The sequence below is a fragment of the Phocoena sinus genome, chromosome 2 (genome assembly GCF_008692025.1).
Source record: "Phocoena sinus isolate mPhoSin1 chromosome 2, mPhoSin1.pri, whole genome shotgun sequence".
Lineage (NCBI taxonomy): Eukaryota > Metazoa > Chordata > Mammalia > Artiodactyla > Phocoenidae > Phocoena > Phocoena sinus.
Window position 1 is genome coordinate 68,657,542 of NC_045764.1, and position 16,146 is coordinate 68,673,687.

At 51.6% G+C, this 16,146-nt stretch overlaps 1 protein-coding gene across 1 annotated transcript in view; it reads right to left on the reverse strand.

The window, feature by feature from the left end:
• The window catches only part of SMAD6 (SMAD family member 6), a 75,243-nt gene that overhangs the window by 53,504 nt on the left and 5,593 nt on the right, over positions 1-16,146 (reverse strand). The window contains 2 exon segments of the mRNA XM_032622792.1: positions 8,040-8,117; positions 11,972-12,028. Of these exon segments, the coding sequence (XP_032478683.1) occupies positions 8,040-8,117; positions 11,972-12,028 (135 nt within the window).

Here is a 16,146-nt window from a genome sequence, read left to right on the forward strand (position 1 = left end):
CAGACACCCGGGGAAAGCGTGCCAGTGGGGACAGGAGGAGGGCGAGCCATGGGGCCCGGCAGACAGATGGTTGTGATTAGGCTGGATGCAACCAAGTGCATTTTCTGGAATTTCAGGTCTCCTCAGAAAACCTGCCGGTTCCCCCAGTGATGCAGGCCACCCAAGGCAGAGTGAGGGGTAGGGGCCATCTGCCTCCAGCTCAGAGGCACACAGCCCTGGATGGGCACAGGGCTCCCCCTCAGCCCAGCAGCCTCCACTCAGAAGCCCATCCACCCACCCACCATCTCACTGATTTACTCATGTATTCATCCAGCAACCATCCGACGAGCAGAGTCTCTCTAGGACCCGGTGACAGTTGTTCATGCCGAATCTCGGGTACCCAGGAACACAAAAGCCCCCACAAAAGAAGACCAAGAATCACTGGAGTACTGTATCTTCCAGGGGGCAGAGAGGGTACCTCGCCAGACCCTGGGGAACCCAACAGGGGCCAGACTACCTGGGTCTGATCCCAGTTTCACCGCTTTCTAGCTGGGAGACCTCAGGAAGTTACTTAAACTCTCTGAGCCACAGTTCCTTCTCCTTCATAGAGTTCTTGGGAGGATTCAGAAATCTGATTATTAAATGTGTTATGATCTGTCTTTATTTTTATGTGTTCTCTCTGTTTTCTAGATCTCTTTGTCCCAGGCAAAAATCCATTCATTCATTTATTTCTCCCACGATGACCTCCGGCTATTGGCTAGGCCCTGTGCTGGATGCTAGGCAAGGTTCAGAGCCCCTTCAGTACCAAGTATATCCCAGAGGTCCTCTGGGCCCAGTACCCACTACCTCTCGGTTCCAGTCCATTCCTCCAGATTTAGGACAACATCTCTGGATTCATCTTACCCTATTCTCCATCTCTCATGTATTAACCTTCTAGCCACAAATAAACTCACAACACACAGTGCTATTTGCATACCTCTCTGCTTCTGTACAAGCTATTCATTCCTTCTATCCGACAGGCCATCTATATCCTGTTGTCCTCCTGGTGAACTCCTAGTCATCCTACAAAACCCAACTCAGAATCACTTTCTCCTTGAAGCTTTCCCTGAACACCTCATTCCCACCCCAACAAAGTCCCCTGCTCTTGTTTCTGTGCTGGTGCTAAGGCTTGCCCACATCTCCACAGCACTCAGCAAAATCATTCACCATTCTTTGCTTGTTATCTACCTCTCCTCCTAGACTATCAGCTCCTAAAGGGGAAGGTCCTGGCTTTCTTCACTTTGTAGCAGCTGCACTGGCATGCAGTAGGCTCTTACTACATGTTCAGTACACTGACTTGTCACCCCAAAGCCTACGGTCAGAAAACGCACCAGCCCTGGGATCCTCTGTCAGGGACCCTGGAGGATGTAAAAGCTGTGTGATCTCTGGTGAATCAGTCGCCTTCTCTGGGCCTTGGATTGTCATGAGTTAAGTGTACCCTCACTCTAGTCCCCAAGTTTTCATATTCTGGGACCGGGCTGCCAGGGTAGGGGGCAGTACACCAACCCCCCTCCCTCTGCATGGCCTTGTCCCAGGCTGTAGTTTGGCTCTGAGACAATGATGAGAAGCTAAGATGCTGCAGGCCAGAAGCCCCAGCTCTCTGTACAACCCCTCAAGGCCTAGGAGCTGGTACCCTCCACCTGGAACACATAAGCATCAAGGGGCCCCTGAGATCGGTGGCCCAATGGCCCCAATGTACAGCTGAGCAAACTGAGACTAGGGAGTGAGGAGCTTACCTGAGGTCACACCATAGGGTAAAGGGCAAGGCCAAGCCTGGAACCCACGCAAGTGCAGTGCTCACCACCCTACGTGCTTCTTGGCAAACCAAGTTGGCCAGGCCTCCTCCACAAATGCCTGGTCCTCTGTCATTCTTGCCTTTGACCCCCTCACCACCTCTCCTCCAGCTCCAAAAAACTAGCCCAGGAAGAGCAGGTCCCCCTGTGAGATACCTGGGAGGTTTTAGGGAGGGAAGAAGGTTTTTTTTTTCTTTTGTTGACCAAAGCTAAAACAAAAACAAAAACACACGGCAGAGATATGATGCAAGGAACCAGAGCAGAGGTGAGTGTGCCCTCTCCCCACCCCCGCCCCAAGAGGAGGCAAGGAGTCTGGGGCTATTTCGGAATTGGAAATGGTAAGCTGGTCCCAAGAGCCCAGCGTTAGTCCTGCAACCCATCCACAAATTTCCAAGCTGGAGCCTGACCCAGTGGGTAGGCAGAGCAGGAGTGGGCCACATCCAAGGCCACCTCTTAACCCAAGGGGACCTACCTAGGTTCAAGGCGAGTAGTGTCAGGGCACTGTCTGCCCCAAACTCCAGGTAAAACGTCCTTCCTGCTCTCCAAAGCCAAATGGAACCCTCTTTTCAGCTAAAACTCAATCCCCCTGCCCTCCCACTCTCTCTTCTAAACCACTCACTCAACACGTGGCACCCCTAGACCCACAGGCTCTGAGCACTGTCACATGTTGGGACTGAGCACAGTCATGTGACGGCAATGTTATCCGGGACCTGCCTGTCACCCAGGTGCGATCAGTTGGTAAAAATTCACCAAGCTAGACACTTACCTGTGTACTCTGTATATTATAGCAGAAAGTTTTTTATTACCCAGGCCTTCGCCTCCTCATGCCTCGTCTCCCACTAACGTCAGGTACCTTGCTTCCCAACCCCTCTACCCCCCTTTGGTTTCTCAATATCAGGCTGTTTTCACACTTCCAGGCCTCTGCACTTGCTCTCCTTCTACGTGGACCGCATCTCCCGCCCCCCAAACCTTGCCTCTTTGGTAGATTCCTATTCGTTCTATAATACCCAATTGGATATCACCTCCTCCAGGGAGTCTTCCTGGGTCAACTCCCCACCATACCAAGAGTCAGTCACTAAGCCCTTCTTTCTCTTTATTGCCTCTTATTCCACTTCTCATTATTACTATTTGTGTCTTCACCTGTCTGTGAGTACCTTGAGGGCAGAGATGATGTAATTTTTATCTCTGTGCTTCCAGCCCAAGCACAGTGCCTGGCACACCATAATGGCCACACCTACCACATGTGTGCCAAGCCTTGGCTGATTCACTTGGCATCATTTCACTCTCACCATAAGGTGACACATTGTTATTTTCATCCTCATTTTACACGTGAGAAAACCAAGGGTGGGAGTGGTTAAGCGGCTGCCCCAAAGCCCCACAACTAGGAAATGGCAGAGCCGGGACTTGAACCCAGGGCCCAAAGGTGCGCAGCCCATGCTCTTCGGCCCACCTTGCTAGAGAGGCTCAGCACACACTGAGGGAGCTGAATTGAGGACCCCGGAGAATGAGGAGCTCTAGGGTCGTTCTGGACCAGGGCCTCTGAGGCGAGCAAGCTTGGGTCCTAGAATCGGGAAGCAGCAGGAAATGATACTGCGCTAACTCACTCCTCTCCTGGCTTCTGTGAGCACTGACACACATCAGACAGCACTGACCACAAAGGGGAACCTCTTCGGGGACCACTGAGAGGAAAGGTGGCAGGTGGGTGGGCAGCATGGACCCATCCATCTAGGTTATGGCCTGGCTCCACCTCCTATGCTTGCTGTGCGGCCCTCAGACGCTCTCCTAACCTCTCTGAGCCTCTGTTCCCAAACTCTGCCAATCTACAGAATGCACGAATCCTGGAGAATGATCTGTGCCCTTGAGGAGCTTAGAGTTTGGCTGGTGGAGGAAAGATACCCACATCCAGCTGAGCCCCCAACTCTCCACACTGTCCTGAGTAGCTCCTTTTCTTCCCGGGCCTTCTCTTCAAAGTGAGGGGCTCGCCCTCACTGACACTCTAAAGAAAGCGGCATGCTCCAAGAACTGAGATACTGGTACACACAACCAAAGTCAGACAAAGGGACTGTCTGGTCCCCATGACAGGCAGCTTACACCATGTCTTGCATACAGTGGGTGCTTAATAAAGCACTCGAACGGTTATCCAATAGGCACTAGAATAGGATACTAGAGGGGAGTTACTGGTTCCTACAGAAGTCTGCCCAGTGCTCTACGCTCCAGCCCCACAGCACTGGAGTCAGACAGGCCTGGCTTCTAAACACAGCCCATCACCTTGGGCCCTGCTCAACTCCCAGAGCTCACTCAGCACCCAGCACTGAGCCTGGCCTAGCTCCTCCTACCTCATCCAGGGCAAAAAGCTCCTTGCGTCACGCTCATTCTCTTCTAGCCTGGAGCCAAGAGAACCCAGCCCTCAGAGAGGTCGTTCCCATGTGGCCCTTGATCCTGCAATTTCTTTGAATTATTGCATATCCTGCCTTTAATTTGCCAAGCAGAGTTGCCCACCGGCCACTCACACCTTAGTATGAATTTAACCAGCTAATCTTGCTTTCCTCTGCAAACTAGATCGAAATAAAGGGAATGGGGGGGGGGCGGTTGGAGATGTTGCAGAGAGGAAGAGGATGCCCCTTAGACAGTCAAGGGGCAGCAGTTAGGCAAGGAAACCAGAGTGTCGAGGACCTGAAGTGAAGGCACCCCAAAAGGGGACTTCTAGGCTTTCAAGTCCCACTGAAGACTCCAGGTGTAAGGGTCTTTACTTAGTGGAAGCTCCATGTTCTGGCCCCCTACTGGGTGATCTTGGTGAAGTCACTTGCCACCCTGAGCTTCAGTTTTCTTGTCTGTTTAGTGGAGATCACGTATCGACATTTGGAGCCGACGCAGAGATCAGATGAGAGGGTGTCAAGCGTTCAGCAGAAGGCTGAAACAAGACAGTCTCCTGTCCTGCTGCCCCCCACCCTGCCCACCGATGCATCCTCAACTGCCCTGGCTGTGACTAAGCCTCAGAATCCCCCCATTTCCCCTAACGTGGCCTCAGCAACAGGACGGGAAAGTGAAGCAGAGACCTTGGCGCTGGATAAAAATAGCCAGCCTCAGGTCAGGTGCTGGGATTGTCACTGTACAAGACAAACAAGGGCAGCCTCCGTCCCGGAGCTGCAGACACCCTGCTCCGGCAACACCCATCCCAAGACGCTGAGAGAGGCCAGGCTCTCAGGGACAGCGCCGCCCACCCCCCACCCCCCAGGATGCAGGGACACAGAGGGGGCTGCGGGTGGTCTCCGGGTGGTGGGCAAGCTTCACCCGGTGGGGACACGGAGAAGCACAGGGCCCTGTGCCTCTAGCCAGGCCCCAGCCCTGTCCCTAGTACTTCAATCAGGACAGGCTGTCCCGGGCCTCCTTTTGATCCCTCCACCTTGCCAGGTGTGGCTCAGGGAGAAGGATGGGTGGGGATCCTTGCTGTGGAAGGCTGCACAGTCACACCGCTCAGTCTCCCGCCCCAAGCCTGCCACTTACAGTTTGGGAATCTGGGCAGCTGGCCTGGCCATGAGCCTCGGTTTCCTCACCTCTGAAACAGGGGGAATCAAATGCGTCTCACTGGGTTGTGATAAGGAGTCAGCGAGATGAAGAAGGACCAGCAGTCAGCAAAGTGCTAAGTAGTGAATGTCAACGTTAGATAAATGTCAGCATCAGCATCCAACGCCTGGTCTGTCCCCACGCATTCTACCTGCCTGCGCTCCTCAGCTTTCTGACCTCACCTCCCGCCCTGCCTCCCATCTTTGCAGGATGAGTCTTGCTTCACCATCCACTGAGACCCCCTCTGGGCCTTCTTCTCACCCTGCAGGGCCTCCCTCCCTGAGCCTGTCCTCCAAGGTGACAGCCACCCAGAGCCCCAGCTCTACACGCATCCAGGAGGCAGGGGCAGGGCCCACCCATCGGTCCTGGGATCCCCACGGCACAAGTAGGCTACAAACGCTGCACTGTGCACCCGCAGAGTGGGAGGAGACCCACGCCGTCCCTGGGAGGGGCCCGGATAACTACAATGGGGAACGCCTACCGAGACCACCTGCAACCCAGACCGATCAACCCCCAAAAGGAAATCCCAAACTTCCTCCCCAGTTCCTTCGGTCCCTGAGAATCCCAAGGCAATGGATGTCAGGTTTCCTCATGAGAGCCATGCAATCCTCATACACGGTAAAGAGCATCACATCAGGGCCTTCTCACCAGTCAGCACCAAAGGTCGCTCTGGGATAGCTGCGTGGGAATCCCAAACACAGGCCCACTGGGCCCCAAAGGCAGCCCAACCTAATGGCCTCAGGGTCTCCGGAGACCTTCCAGCCTCCAGAGGGTGCTCTCCCCTGGGAACCGGATGTAGGGAGGGGCCTCCTGCAGGTGCTCTGGGGTCTGCTCTCTCCAGCCTGTGTCACACACCAGGCCAGCTCTGGGATGACAGAGATCAAAAGAGATCACATCTGAGGACACACCATGAACCCGTAAGACACCTCCACACACAGCAGTTTCCGTCATTAACAAGGAGGGGAAGAGATGATGAAAAACTACCCATCTGTCCACACAACCAACGCCAGCGCAACCCATCTAAGTTAAGTACACTCTGACAGTTGGCAGGGACGTGGAATCTCGCATTCAGAAATACTTTTAAGCCTCTTGCTTCAAAATTATATGTGGCTTCCAACCACGTAGGCACAGAGGAAGAAGAATGGGTTAAAACGTCCACTTCTTGCGTTCATCTGGTCGGGTCTTTCAGGGAAAGACATTTTAACAAGTAAGGCCAAAAGGCGGGGATGAAAACAAAGTGGGCCAATGAGAGGGGCCACCAGAGACCAGAAGGCAAGTGGGACCCAGAAGACCTAGACCCCAGTACCAGCTGCGCCATAAGCTCTACTGTACCCCTGGGCAAGTCACTTCCTGCTCTGGTTTCTAGTTTCTCTATCTTCGAAACAGACGTACTCTTGTGGTCTCCCACGGCTGTGATGGAACATGGAACGGATGGGGAAGGGCTCTGGACACGGGGACTGGACAGGCAGCCCTGAGCAGCCAACACTGTGACACCCGTAGAGGCGTGGGGAGAGTACGGCAGGAATGACAGAGCTTCGTGAGAAATAAGTTCACTGGAGGTACATCCAGCCCTTGCAGAGAAGTGGGGGACAGAACAGTGGTCAGAAGCATAGTGACATAGTGGCAAATGGCTCTGCTCCTACGTGATCCTGGGCAAGTCACTTTACTGCTGTTCTGAGATGATGATTCTAAAGGGGCCCGAGTAGAGGATGTGGCCCAAAGTAAACACTCAATAGAGAGCTACAATGACTGTTGTTGCCATTATGACAGGGTGTGGGGTCCGGGGTGGACGGCTCAGATGCGGGCAAACACAGGACTTCTCAAAGAGATCCAGCCATGCCTGCTGGGGAAGCATCTCCCGCCCGAGGGGCTGTCACCCAACGCAGCACAGAGCCAGGCCACAAGCCCCAGCTGTCCCCACAGCGCACCCTACCCACCATGCTCCCAAAAGGCCACACAGACCTCGGCACTTGAGCCCCTCCTGGCCCTCGAAGCCCCCGGGTCACCACCAACATGTCATTTCTCAAGGAAAGCTTGATTTAAGTGTTCCCCAGAATGTGAGGGTCCCTATGGCCAAGTCTTAAATGTGGGAAGTAGGGGAGGCTCCAAATCAGGGTTCTCTCTGCTTCCTAGCCCAGCACCCAGTGCTCAGGGAGAGACACGGAAACCACCAGCCTCTGGAAAACTCCTCGCTTGCTAGACTCTTCCCCATGATCGTTCTACCCACTCCATTTCCCCCTCTTCTGACCCTGCGCATCGGTCCTTCACCAGAGCAGGGACAGAAGGAGAAACCCAAGAAGACAAATGTAAACAAACACGTCCATTTTGCTGCCTCACAGCCAGCTTGGGGAGAGGACCCCTCGCAAAATCGGGATGGAGAACTGGGCTGGGTTTTTATCATGTCCACAAGAGAAAACTGGTCAGAGCATGGATTGCCAGGCACTTGAAAAGTTCTCATCCTTAGGCCTCAGGCATATAGATTGTTCTTAACCCCAAGAACACCTGTGATGAAGACCCTGGCAGTCTTCTCCTCGAGGGGTGGGAGGCCCAGGGAAAAGAAAAGGAGGGGGGACATCAACAAGACCTCCGTCAGGCCCCTGCCACTTGTCCCCCTCCTATAAAGTTCAACACAATGGCAACATACAGGGAAAAAAAAATGCCAACCTGAGAATTCACCCGGAGCCGTGATGAGGGAGTTGGTGGCCTCCGTTTCAGTGTAAGACAATGTGGAATCAGATAGATCTACAGGAGGAAAGAGAAAGAGAACTTAAGTTGGCTGTGGGGTGTTCCTCTCTTCTTTCTCAAGGCAGTATGTCCCCCACAACTTTCTTCTGCCACTCCCCGCCCCACGATCGCACGAGACCAGGCCAGCCAACCCTGGAACCCTTCTGGAAAATGCTGGCTGCTGCAGCCCTGGCACCTGAAAAAGTTTCAATTGCTCTGGCCACAGAAATAACCCAAGTTCAGGGGACCGAGCAAGTAGTAACTTGGAGCCTTCTTGAGTAAGGTTAAATTAAGCCCCTAAACAATTCATAGCTGCTGTACTTAATTACAACCATTAAAATTCTTGAAGTTGTTCCTTCTTGCTTCCTTCCTTCCTTCCTTCCTCCCTCTGGAGCTGGGGAAACTCTGTTTTAACAAGTTACCAGCCATCCTCACTCTGTCCCGCTTACACCCCTCTAATTAAGGGCTCAAGCATTTGCTCCCAGATTAACTTTTTTCTCTCCCCTCCCCTACCCTCACATCCAAACCCACTCCCAGAGCAACTTTCAATGTCTAGACTATTTTTTTCTTTTCTCTTTTTTTTTCAAGGCGTTCATTGTTGTTTAAATAGTTTTAAGTACCTCACATGGCGTGCGCTATTTGCTTTCCCCTGTCCGCAGTGTACTTAGATGGGGAAGGGAAATTCTTTTGCACGTTTTCTCTTGAACGCTGAGCTATTAGTGGGACAAGCGGATGCCTTGGGGGGCAGGCCGACTTGGAAAGTTTTTCCTGGGCCTCTGCCTCTGCTACCAGTAACGGGGTGCTGTCCCCGTTAAGGGACAGGTCTGTCCAGGAGATGGAAGGCACGTTCTTTCTGTGAGGCTTGTAGTATCTTTCATCTTCTCACCCAGCACAACCCAGATGTGGCTCGGCTGGTCCCACCTGGCTCAGGAAAGCCACTCCAAGCTGGGGAATCCTGGCACAAAAACCGTTAGCCTAGGCCCTAGCTAGCTAGAATTCCATTCGATCCTGTAGGAATTTTTTCCTTCTACCACGTGGCTTGGGGAGCGGGAAGATGAAACCTTAAACAATTTGGCCTTTTTCTTTCTTTTTCTTTCTCGTCTCCCACTTGCCAGATGCTGACTGGGTGTTCTGGGTTTTATTTTGTTTTTTTTTTGGTTTTATGTGATCGCAGTGGCTTAGAAGTGAAATGACTTTTTGTTTATGAAAAACTAACAATGCAAGGAAAAGAAAATAATACAAAAAATAACTCGGACTATTTATCGGGGCCTGAAAAAGTTATCTGCTGGTCAAATGTGTTTAGAGGAAAATAGGGACAGAAGATAATAACCTCAATGCTTAAGTGGGAACCTCTTTGCTTTTCAGACCTAATCTTCCCCAAGTGTTCAGGCCCCAAGTCTTACTGCCACTTATTGTTTGAAGTAGCAACACCCCAGGCCGAACCCTGTTTCTTAGTGAACCGCTGTGGAGCCAACACAGACAGCTTTATGAACGTTCCAGGAGTGGGGGCGATGGGTGTTTTCCATCCTTCGCAGCTATAAGTCCCTGCCATGCACTCTCCAAACGTTCACGTCTAGTGCTTCTAGTGAGGCCCTACGAGGCTGCTGTAGAAAAAGAACACTCCAACCTTGGTCACTGCTCGAGCCCCAAGGAAGAACCTCATCTGGAAGCCGGAGCCCCGGGTTCGAGTCCCACTTCCGCTCTTACTCAGCAAAATCAGGGGTCACCAGCTTTGCCTGCAAAGGGCCCCGTAGTGAATATTTTCAGCTTTGTGAGCTCTACAATCTCCATTGCAACTATCCACCTCTGCTCCTGTCCTGCGGAAGCGGCCGCAGACAATACAGCTGGGTTCCAGCAGAACTTTGTTACGGACTCTGAAATTTGAATTTCACATGTCACAAAAGACATGCTTCTGCTTTGGTGTTTTTTTTTTTTTTTTTTCTTAACCGTTTTAAAAAGTAAAAACCACTCTTAGCCCAAGAGCCACACAAAAACAAATGGTGGCCTGTCGTTTTTGGACCCTTGAGCTGTATGACCACCAGCAAGTGTCACTTCCTCTTTCTCCGTCGCAGTTGTCCCATTTGTAAAATAACCGGGACACCTGCTGATTTCCAAATGGTCACTTTGCCCCGCTGGATGGAGTCCTGATTTCTGTGGCTTTATCACCGGCTGACCCACGATTCCTTGGGGCAATGATCCTTGACATTCAAGCTCAGGTGCTACATTTACTAAGAATGTTTGAGGGTTTTCCTTTTCCTCTACTAGAATGAGGGATCTTCTAAGCGACTAGTGCAATTATGTTAACTTAAAAAATGCTGCGCTTCCCTGGTGGCGCAGTGGTTGAGAGTCCGCCTGCCGATGCAGGAGACACGGATTCGTGGCCCGGTCCAGGAAGATCCCGCATGCCGCGGAGCGGCTGGGCCCGTGAGCCATGGCCGCTGAGCCTGCGCGTCTGGAGCCTGTGCTCCGCAACGGGAGAGGCCACAACAGTGAGAGGCCCGCGTACCGCAAAAAAGAAAAAAAAAAAAAGAAAAATGCTGAGACGGGCCTGGAAGGGAAGGATGGGGAACCGCTGAGCTGAACAGGGGCTGCTCTGGGTTTCCGCCTCAGCCCCACTGCTCATCAGCTGGGCGGTTCTCCCTGACCTTCGGCCTGATTCCTTGTCTACAAAGTGACAGGGTCCCACCAGATGATCGCTCCAGTTCCCCAGAGAACTAAATGAAGCTCCTCCATCCACGGTGTGACCATACTTCAAGAAAAACAATGAGGAAGTTGCCATCGTTAAGCCACTGACTCATACACCGTCATGGGACAGCCTCTGTCCTCCTAGACTGAGAAGGACAAACTCCTGAAGGGACCCGGTGGACACTCCTGTCTCCACAGGGCGGCCTGAAAGGAAAACTGGACTGGATGCCTCAGAGTTTATGACACTTAGAAGTGACCTCCCAGATGATGCTGACACACGCTACCGGGAAGAGGCCTTTACCAAAAACAAAACAAAACCCACTTTTTGTGGTCACTGGTGGAATGTGTCAGCATCAGTGCCACGCCATCTGACATTTAAAGCTCGAGTCCCACGGCAGCTACCCACAGTAGTCCCATGGTCACAAAGTCACTCTCCCGGTACTATTCAGGCCATACTCACCCCACCACTGGGATTCTCCACTGGAGGAACCAGGAGGGCCAGGAAATGAGCCGTTTCTACTTTTAAAACCACATGCATCTATCCCAGCGTACGGGCTGCTCATTCAGCCCCAAGGCTTTACAGAAAACACGTTCTACCTCTGAATGGGCCCTGCCAACAATGACACTACCACTGAGGGGTACCCTCCATGCCAGGGGCTTGGTGTACCAAGACACTTGCTTTCTAAACGTTCCAGCTGTTGTTTCTGCCCAGGTGAACTTCTCGGCTTAAAAGCGGGGGGGGGGGAACATACAGCTCATCTCAACAGTGATCGTGCTCAGCCTACCTGTCACAGTGCTAATTAACACACACCAAAGGAGAACCACGTAAGGCTGGGAGGGAAGGAGAGGAAAAGAAACAGAAACATCAACCCACCAGCATCAACAAGATGTTGAAGCTGAAACCCATTCGTCTCCCACAGGCCCATGGTTAAAGGTCACAGAGAGGTTAATGATGAGCGAGGAATTTCAAGACGTAAATAGCTCGCTGCAAAGGCACTGCAAAGGCTGGGTCGGCTCTGGCCCAACTGGGGTTGTGTTTGTAAAACTTCACCCATCCCATTTCAAAGGCAACCAGGCTGGTGATCCCTCCCTCCCCTCCTTCTCTGGCCCTTCAGCACTGAGGCAGGGCCCTGTGGGAGCCTGGGAAGGAGGCACCTCCCCAAAGGTCAGAAGGAGGACACACTTACCCAGTGGCTTGTACTCGTCGCGAGGAGACAGCCGAGAGTAGGGGGGTGGTGGTGATTCTGGAAGACAGGAGACAACATGTCACTGCTGGGATGGGAGAGTTCACACATGGGGGTTCTACATGCTTTTGATTATTGGTTTCCTCAAATAATAAACCCAGCTCCCAGGAACCCAGCACCTCTGCTGCCCCAGTCCCCTGGAACAGCACTGGCCAACAGGGAAAGCCACAAACTTGGGGTACAGACCTGGGCTCAATCCCTGCTCTGTCACCTTTGGCTGTGTGACCTCAGGCAAGTTACCTCACCTCTCTGAGCCTGTTTCCTCAGCTCTAAAATGGAGACAATAATCATAGCGACCTCCCAGGTTTGCCAGGAGGGCAAAAGGAAATAATGTATGTAAAATGCTCAGTACAGCTCTTGGTATTGAAGAAAACTACCTCCACAAACAGTAACTATTATTATTATAATGAGAGAAACAGGGGTACAGGGAAAGTCAAAGCTAAGGTGGCCTGTTAAAATACAGGATGCTTGGTTAAAGTTGAATTTTGGATATACATGGCATAAACTTTTAGCATAAGTATGTCCCTTGCAATATCTGGGACATACTTATACTAAAATATTATGTGTTGTTTACCTGAAATTCAAACTTAACAGGGCATTCTGTAATTTTCTTTGCTAAGTTTGGCAACTCTAGTCAGAACTGACTGACTGCAGAGGCCCACACAGACACAGGAGCTCCCTTTCAAACAAACTACATTAGAGCAAATGACCTTCAGGGCAAGGAGGAGGACATGACTGGTTGGAACCCAGGAAGCCAAATCCAGCTCCCCCGATGGGAGACCTTAAACCAGTCACTGCCAGCTCTTGGCCTCAGTCTCCCCCTCTGTAAAGAGAAGGGGCGGTACACACAATCTCCGTGGCCTTCCAGATCAGACCCTCTGCGATTCTTTATTGTCTATGGTATTTTTCTTTGGGTTTCCTTTCATTTGCCTAAAATACTTGTCCTTAAAAACATATACTTTGTCTTCAGAAGAATTCCTCAGGCCTCTTGCTTTCTGGGAAGTAACAATTTGCTTAACTAAGTAACAATTTGCACGAATGAAATGACCCTTCATTTCCTTAAAAGAAACGAAAGGCCATCAAATCGCAAACTAAAACAAACTCTCAGTGGTAGTAAAGTGGTAATAACTATTATTAGGCAGGTATCAGGAATGACACAAGGGGTAATAAGTGTTTTTCACGATTATAATAAGGCACAATTAGTCGCAGGAGCAGGCGGCTTCACCTCTTCCCCACCCCGGCTTTTCCAGCTAGAAATGACTTCAACAAAGTGAAGGCGCTGCAGTCTAGAAACAGGGAGTCTTTTGTGGACTGGAGTTATAGGGAGAAGGAAAATGAATCATGGATTAGCCACTGGGGGCGAAGCAAACATTTGCTGAATGTGTACCCTGTGTCTCTCTCTGTGCTGGGACCTTTCAATTTCATTCATTGTATTTTATTCTTTTGGACCTTAGGTACACAGTGGTTAATCATGCTCATTGGGTGCCTATTTTCATTTCCTCCTTTCTTAAAAATTAATAAGATGACCATTATCATTCCCATTTCACAGATGAGAAGACTGACCTGCCCACTGTTCCCCAGCCAATCATGGTGGAGCTGGGATTTGAGCCCAGGCCTGACTCTGCTCTACAACCCAATGAGACAGGCAGTCAAGAGGCACCCTATCTTCTACCCCTTCATCCCAGCTGGGTCTGGTACATCATATGCACAGAAAAGTGTTCAGTAAACAGATGTGGACAAAGACAATGGTGACAAGGATAATGGTAAAGTTGGGGGCATCGGTGGACGAAAGTGTGGAGAAAGAGGACCTATGGGGCCAAAAGGGTGACCCAAAGGAGACCTCAAACAAGACTCAAGGAGGGGGGCTATTTGCCTCCACCAGTCTTGGAGGGGCTAGAGACCAGACTGTCAGGACAAGAGGCAAAATACAGGTAGGGCTAGCGCTCCACAGGGAAAGAGAATTGAAGCCAGTGCTCCCACTGTACAGAGGAGAAGACTGAGGCCTGAAGAGTAGAAGTGACTCCTTGAGGGCCAGGCAGGGAGCTGGTGTAGAGGCAGAACCAGAGGCCAGGTATCCTGACCCCCAGCCTCATGTCCTTTCCACTACTCCACTAACTTATCAGAAGGTCTGCAACTCCTGTGTCCGGGTTCCTCTTGCAAACATCTAATTGGCTGAGGCCCAGTCCATACATAGTAGGGAGCTCTGGACATCTGCCCCCAGATCTGTCCCCCAAAGTGAAACCTGGCAGCTATGGGCTGTGGAAGCTGGAGTCAAGCCACTGTAATCAACCCCAGCATCTCTGCCTGGGGCTGCTTACCTGGGACCTGTAATGGGGGGGGGCGGGAAGCTCATGAAGATCCCCCTCACAGGAGCCGTCTGGGCCTTGAGTGACACCCACCACCCATGCCCACACCTGGGCTGGGGGCTCTAACGCATGAGTGAGACAGAAAGCAAATCTACAGACTTGGGACATCAGACACACCAGCCAGTGAGGAACCGCAAAGCTTTCAGGAGGAACTTTACCAGCACCCACACCCCACTTCGTTCCAGCAAAACGACCTGCACAGAGATTGGAAGCATCCTAGGCAAGTAAAAAAGAGACTGCACCCCAAGACACGGGGATTTAGAATGTCAGAGATCCCCCCCAACTCAATTTCTTATTTTAACTGATGGGGCAAGTGGGGTGGAGGCAGGTAAAGGGCCCACCCAAGACCACACAGGGAGGCAGGAGATGTTATCCTTCTTCAGCCGAACAAAGGGGGAGGCCAGTTCAGGACCAACAGCAAGTTACTTTTTAAAAAAAACAACAGTTATCATTCACATACCCTAAGACCTACTCTTTTAAAATATACAATTCAGTGGTTCTTAGTACATTCAGAGTTGTGAGACCAATACCACCAACTAATTACAGAACATTTTCATCACCCCAAAAGGAACCCTGCCCCATTCACAGTCAGTCCCTATTCCCCCAACTCCCAAACCTCAGGCAACCACAAATCTACTGACGATCCTCGTGGGTTTGCCTATTCTGGATGTTTCACACAAATGGATTCCTACAACAGAAGGCCTTTTGTGTCTGGCTTCTTTCACTTAGCATACTGGTTTCCAGGCTCTTCCATGCTGTCACTTCTATCGTACTTCATTCTTGTTTATGGCTGAATGATATTCCACTGGGTGACTATATCACACATTTTGTTTATCCATCTGTCAGCTAATGGACATTCGGACTGTTTCCACCTTTTGGCTCTCAGGAATAACGCTGCTATGAACAACACTGAGGAACCTTTAACTGGCACCTCGGCCTCACTCCAACACATCCACCCTCCCTCCACAGATCTGGGAGGATGGAGCCCCAGGACATGAACTCAGGTGGGACAAAAGGTCAGAAGAGAAAGTGTAGGCTGCCTCCAGGCCCTCTGTCCACACTCCCGTCTTAGAAGCTATCTTAGTACTTAGAAAAGTTGTGTTGATTTCTAAATAATAACTTACGTTCTCTAAACTTTAAGGGGAGAACTCTTAGAGCCCTGCAGGCCTCTCAGAAAGAAATGATCATAGGCAGGAGGGAGGGAGGGAGGGAGGGAGGGAGGGAGAGAGAGAGATCAGAAACTCCAGCCCCCCCAGACAGCCAGCCTCAGGCATCAACTTCAGGAATCTCCTCCAACTTCCTTCAGAAGTGAGAGCAGTCAGCCAGGGGCCGAGTGTACCAGAAGGCTAGCGCTCAGCCCAATGCAGCTCAGGCTCTGGTTAGCCCCCAGGGGGTACTTAGCCTTTCGGGATCTAGACCCTAATTCTAAAGCCAGAAGAGTTCACAGCCTCTCCCACTGCCTGGTAACCTTTCAGTTGAAGACATTACCTTCCACCCCGATCTGTGCAGCCTAGCATCTTGCTTAGGAAAGGTCCACGCGCCTCCCTGGGCCTCCCAGCTTTCACCCTCCCAAGGGGTGCCCTCCTGGGTGCCTTTCCCCTCCAGCCCCAGGACCTGAAGGCTCAACCCCAAGGCCCAGGGTGGGAAACACAGAAGAGAAGCTCCTGGTGCTTTAAGGCCGGCAGAGCCTAATTGCCCAGATTCCCCCGGCAGCCAGATAAACAGCGCGGCAGGCTGGCGCCAGCAAGAGGC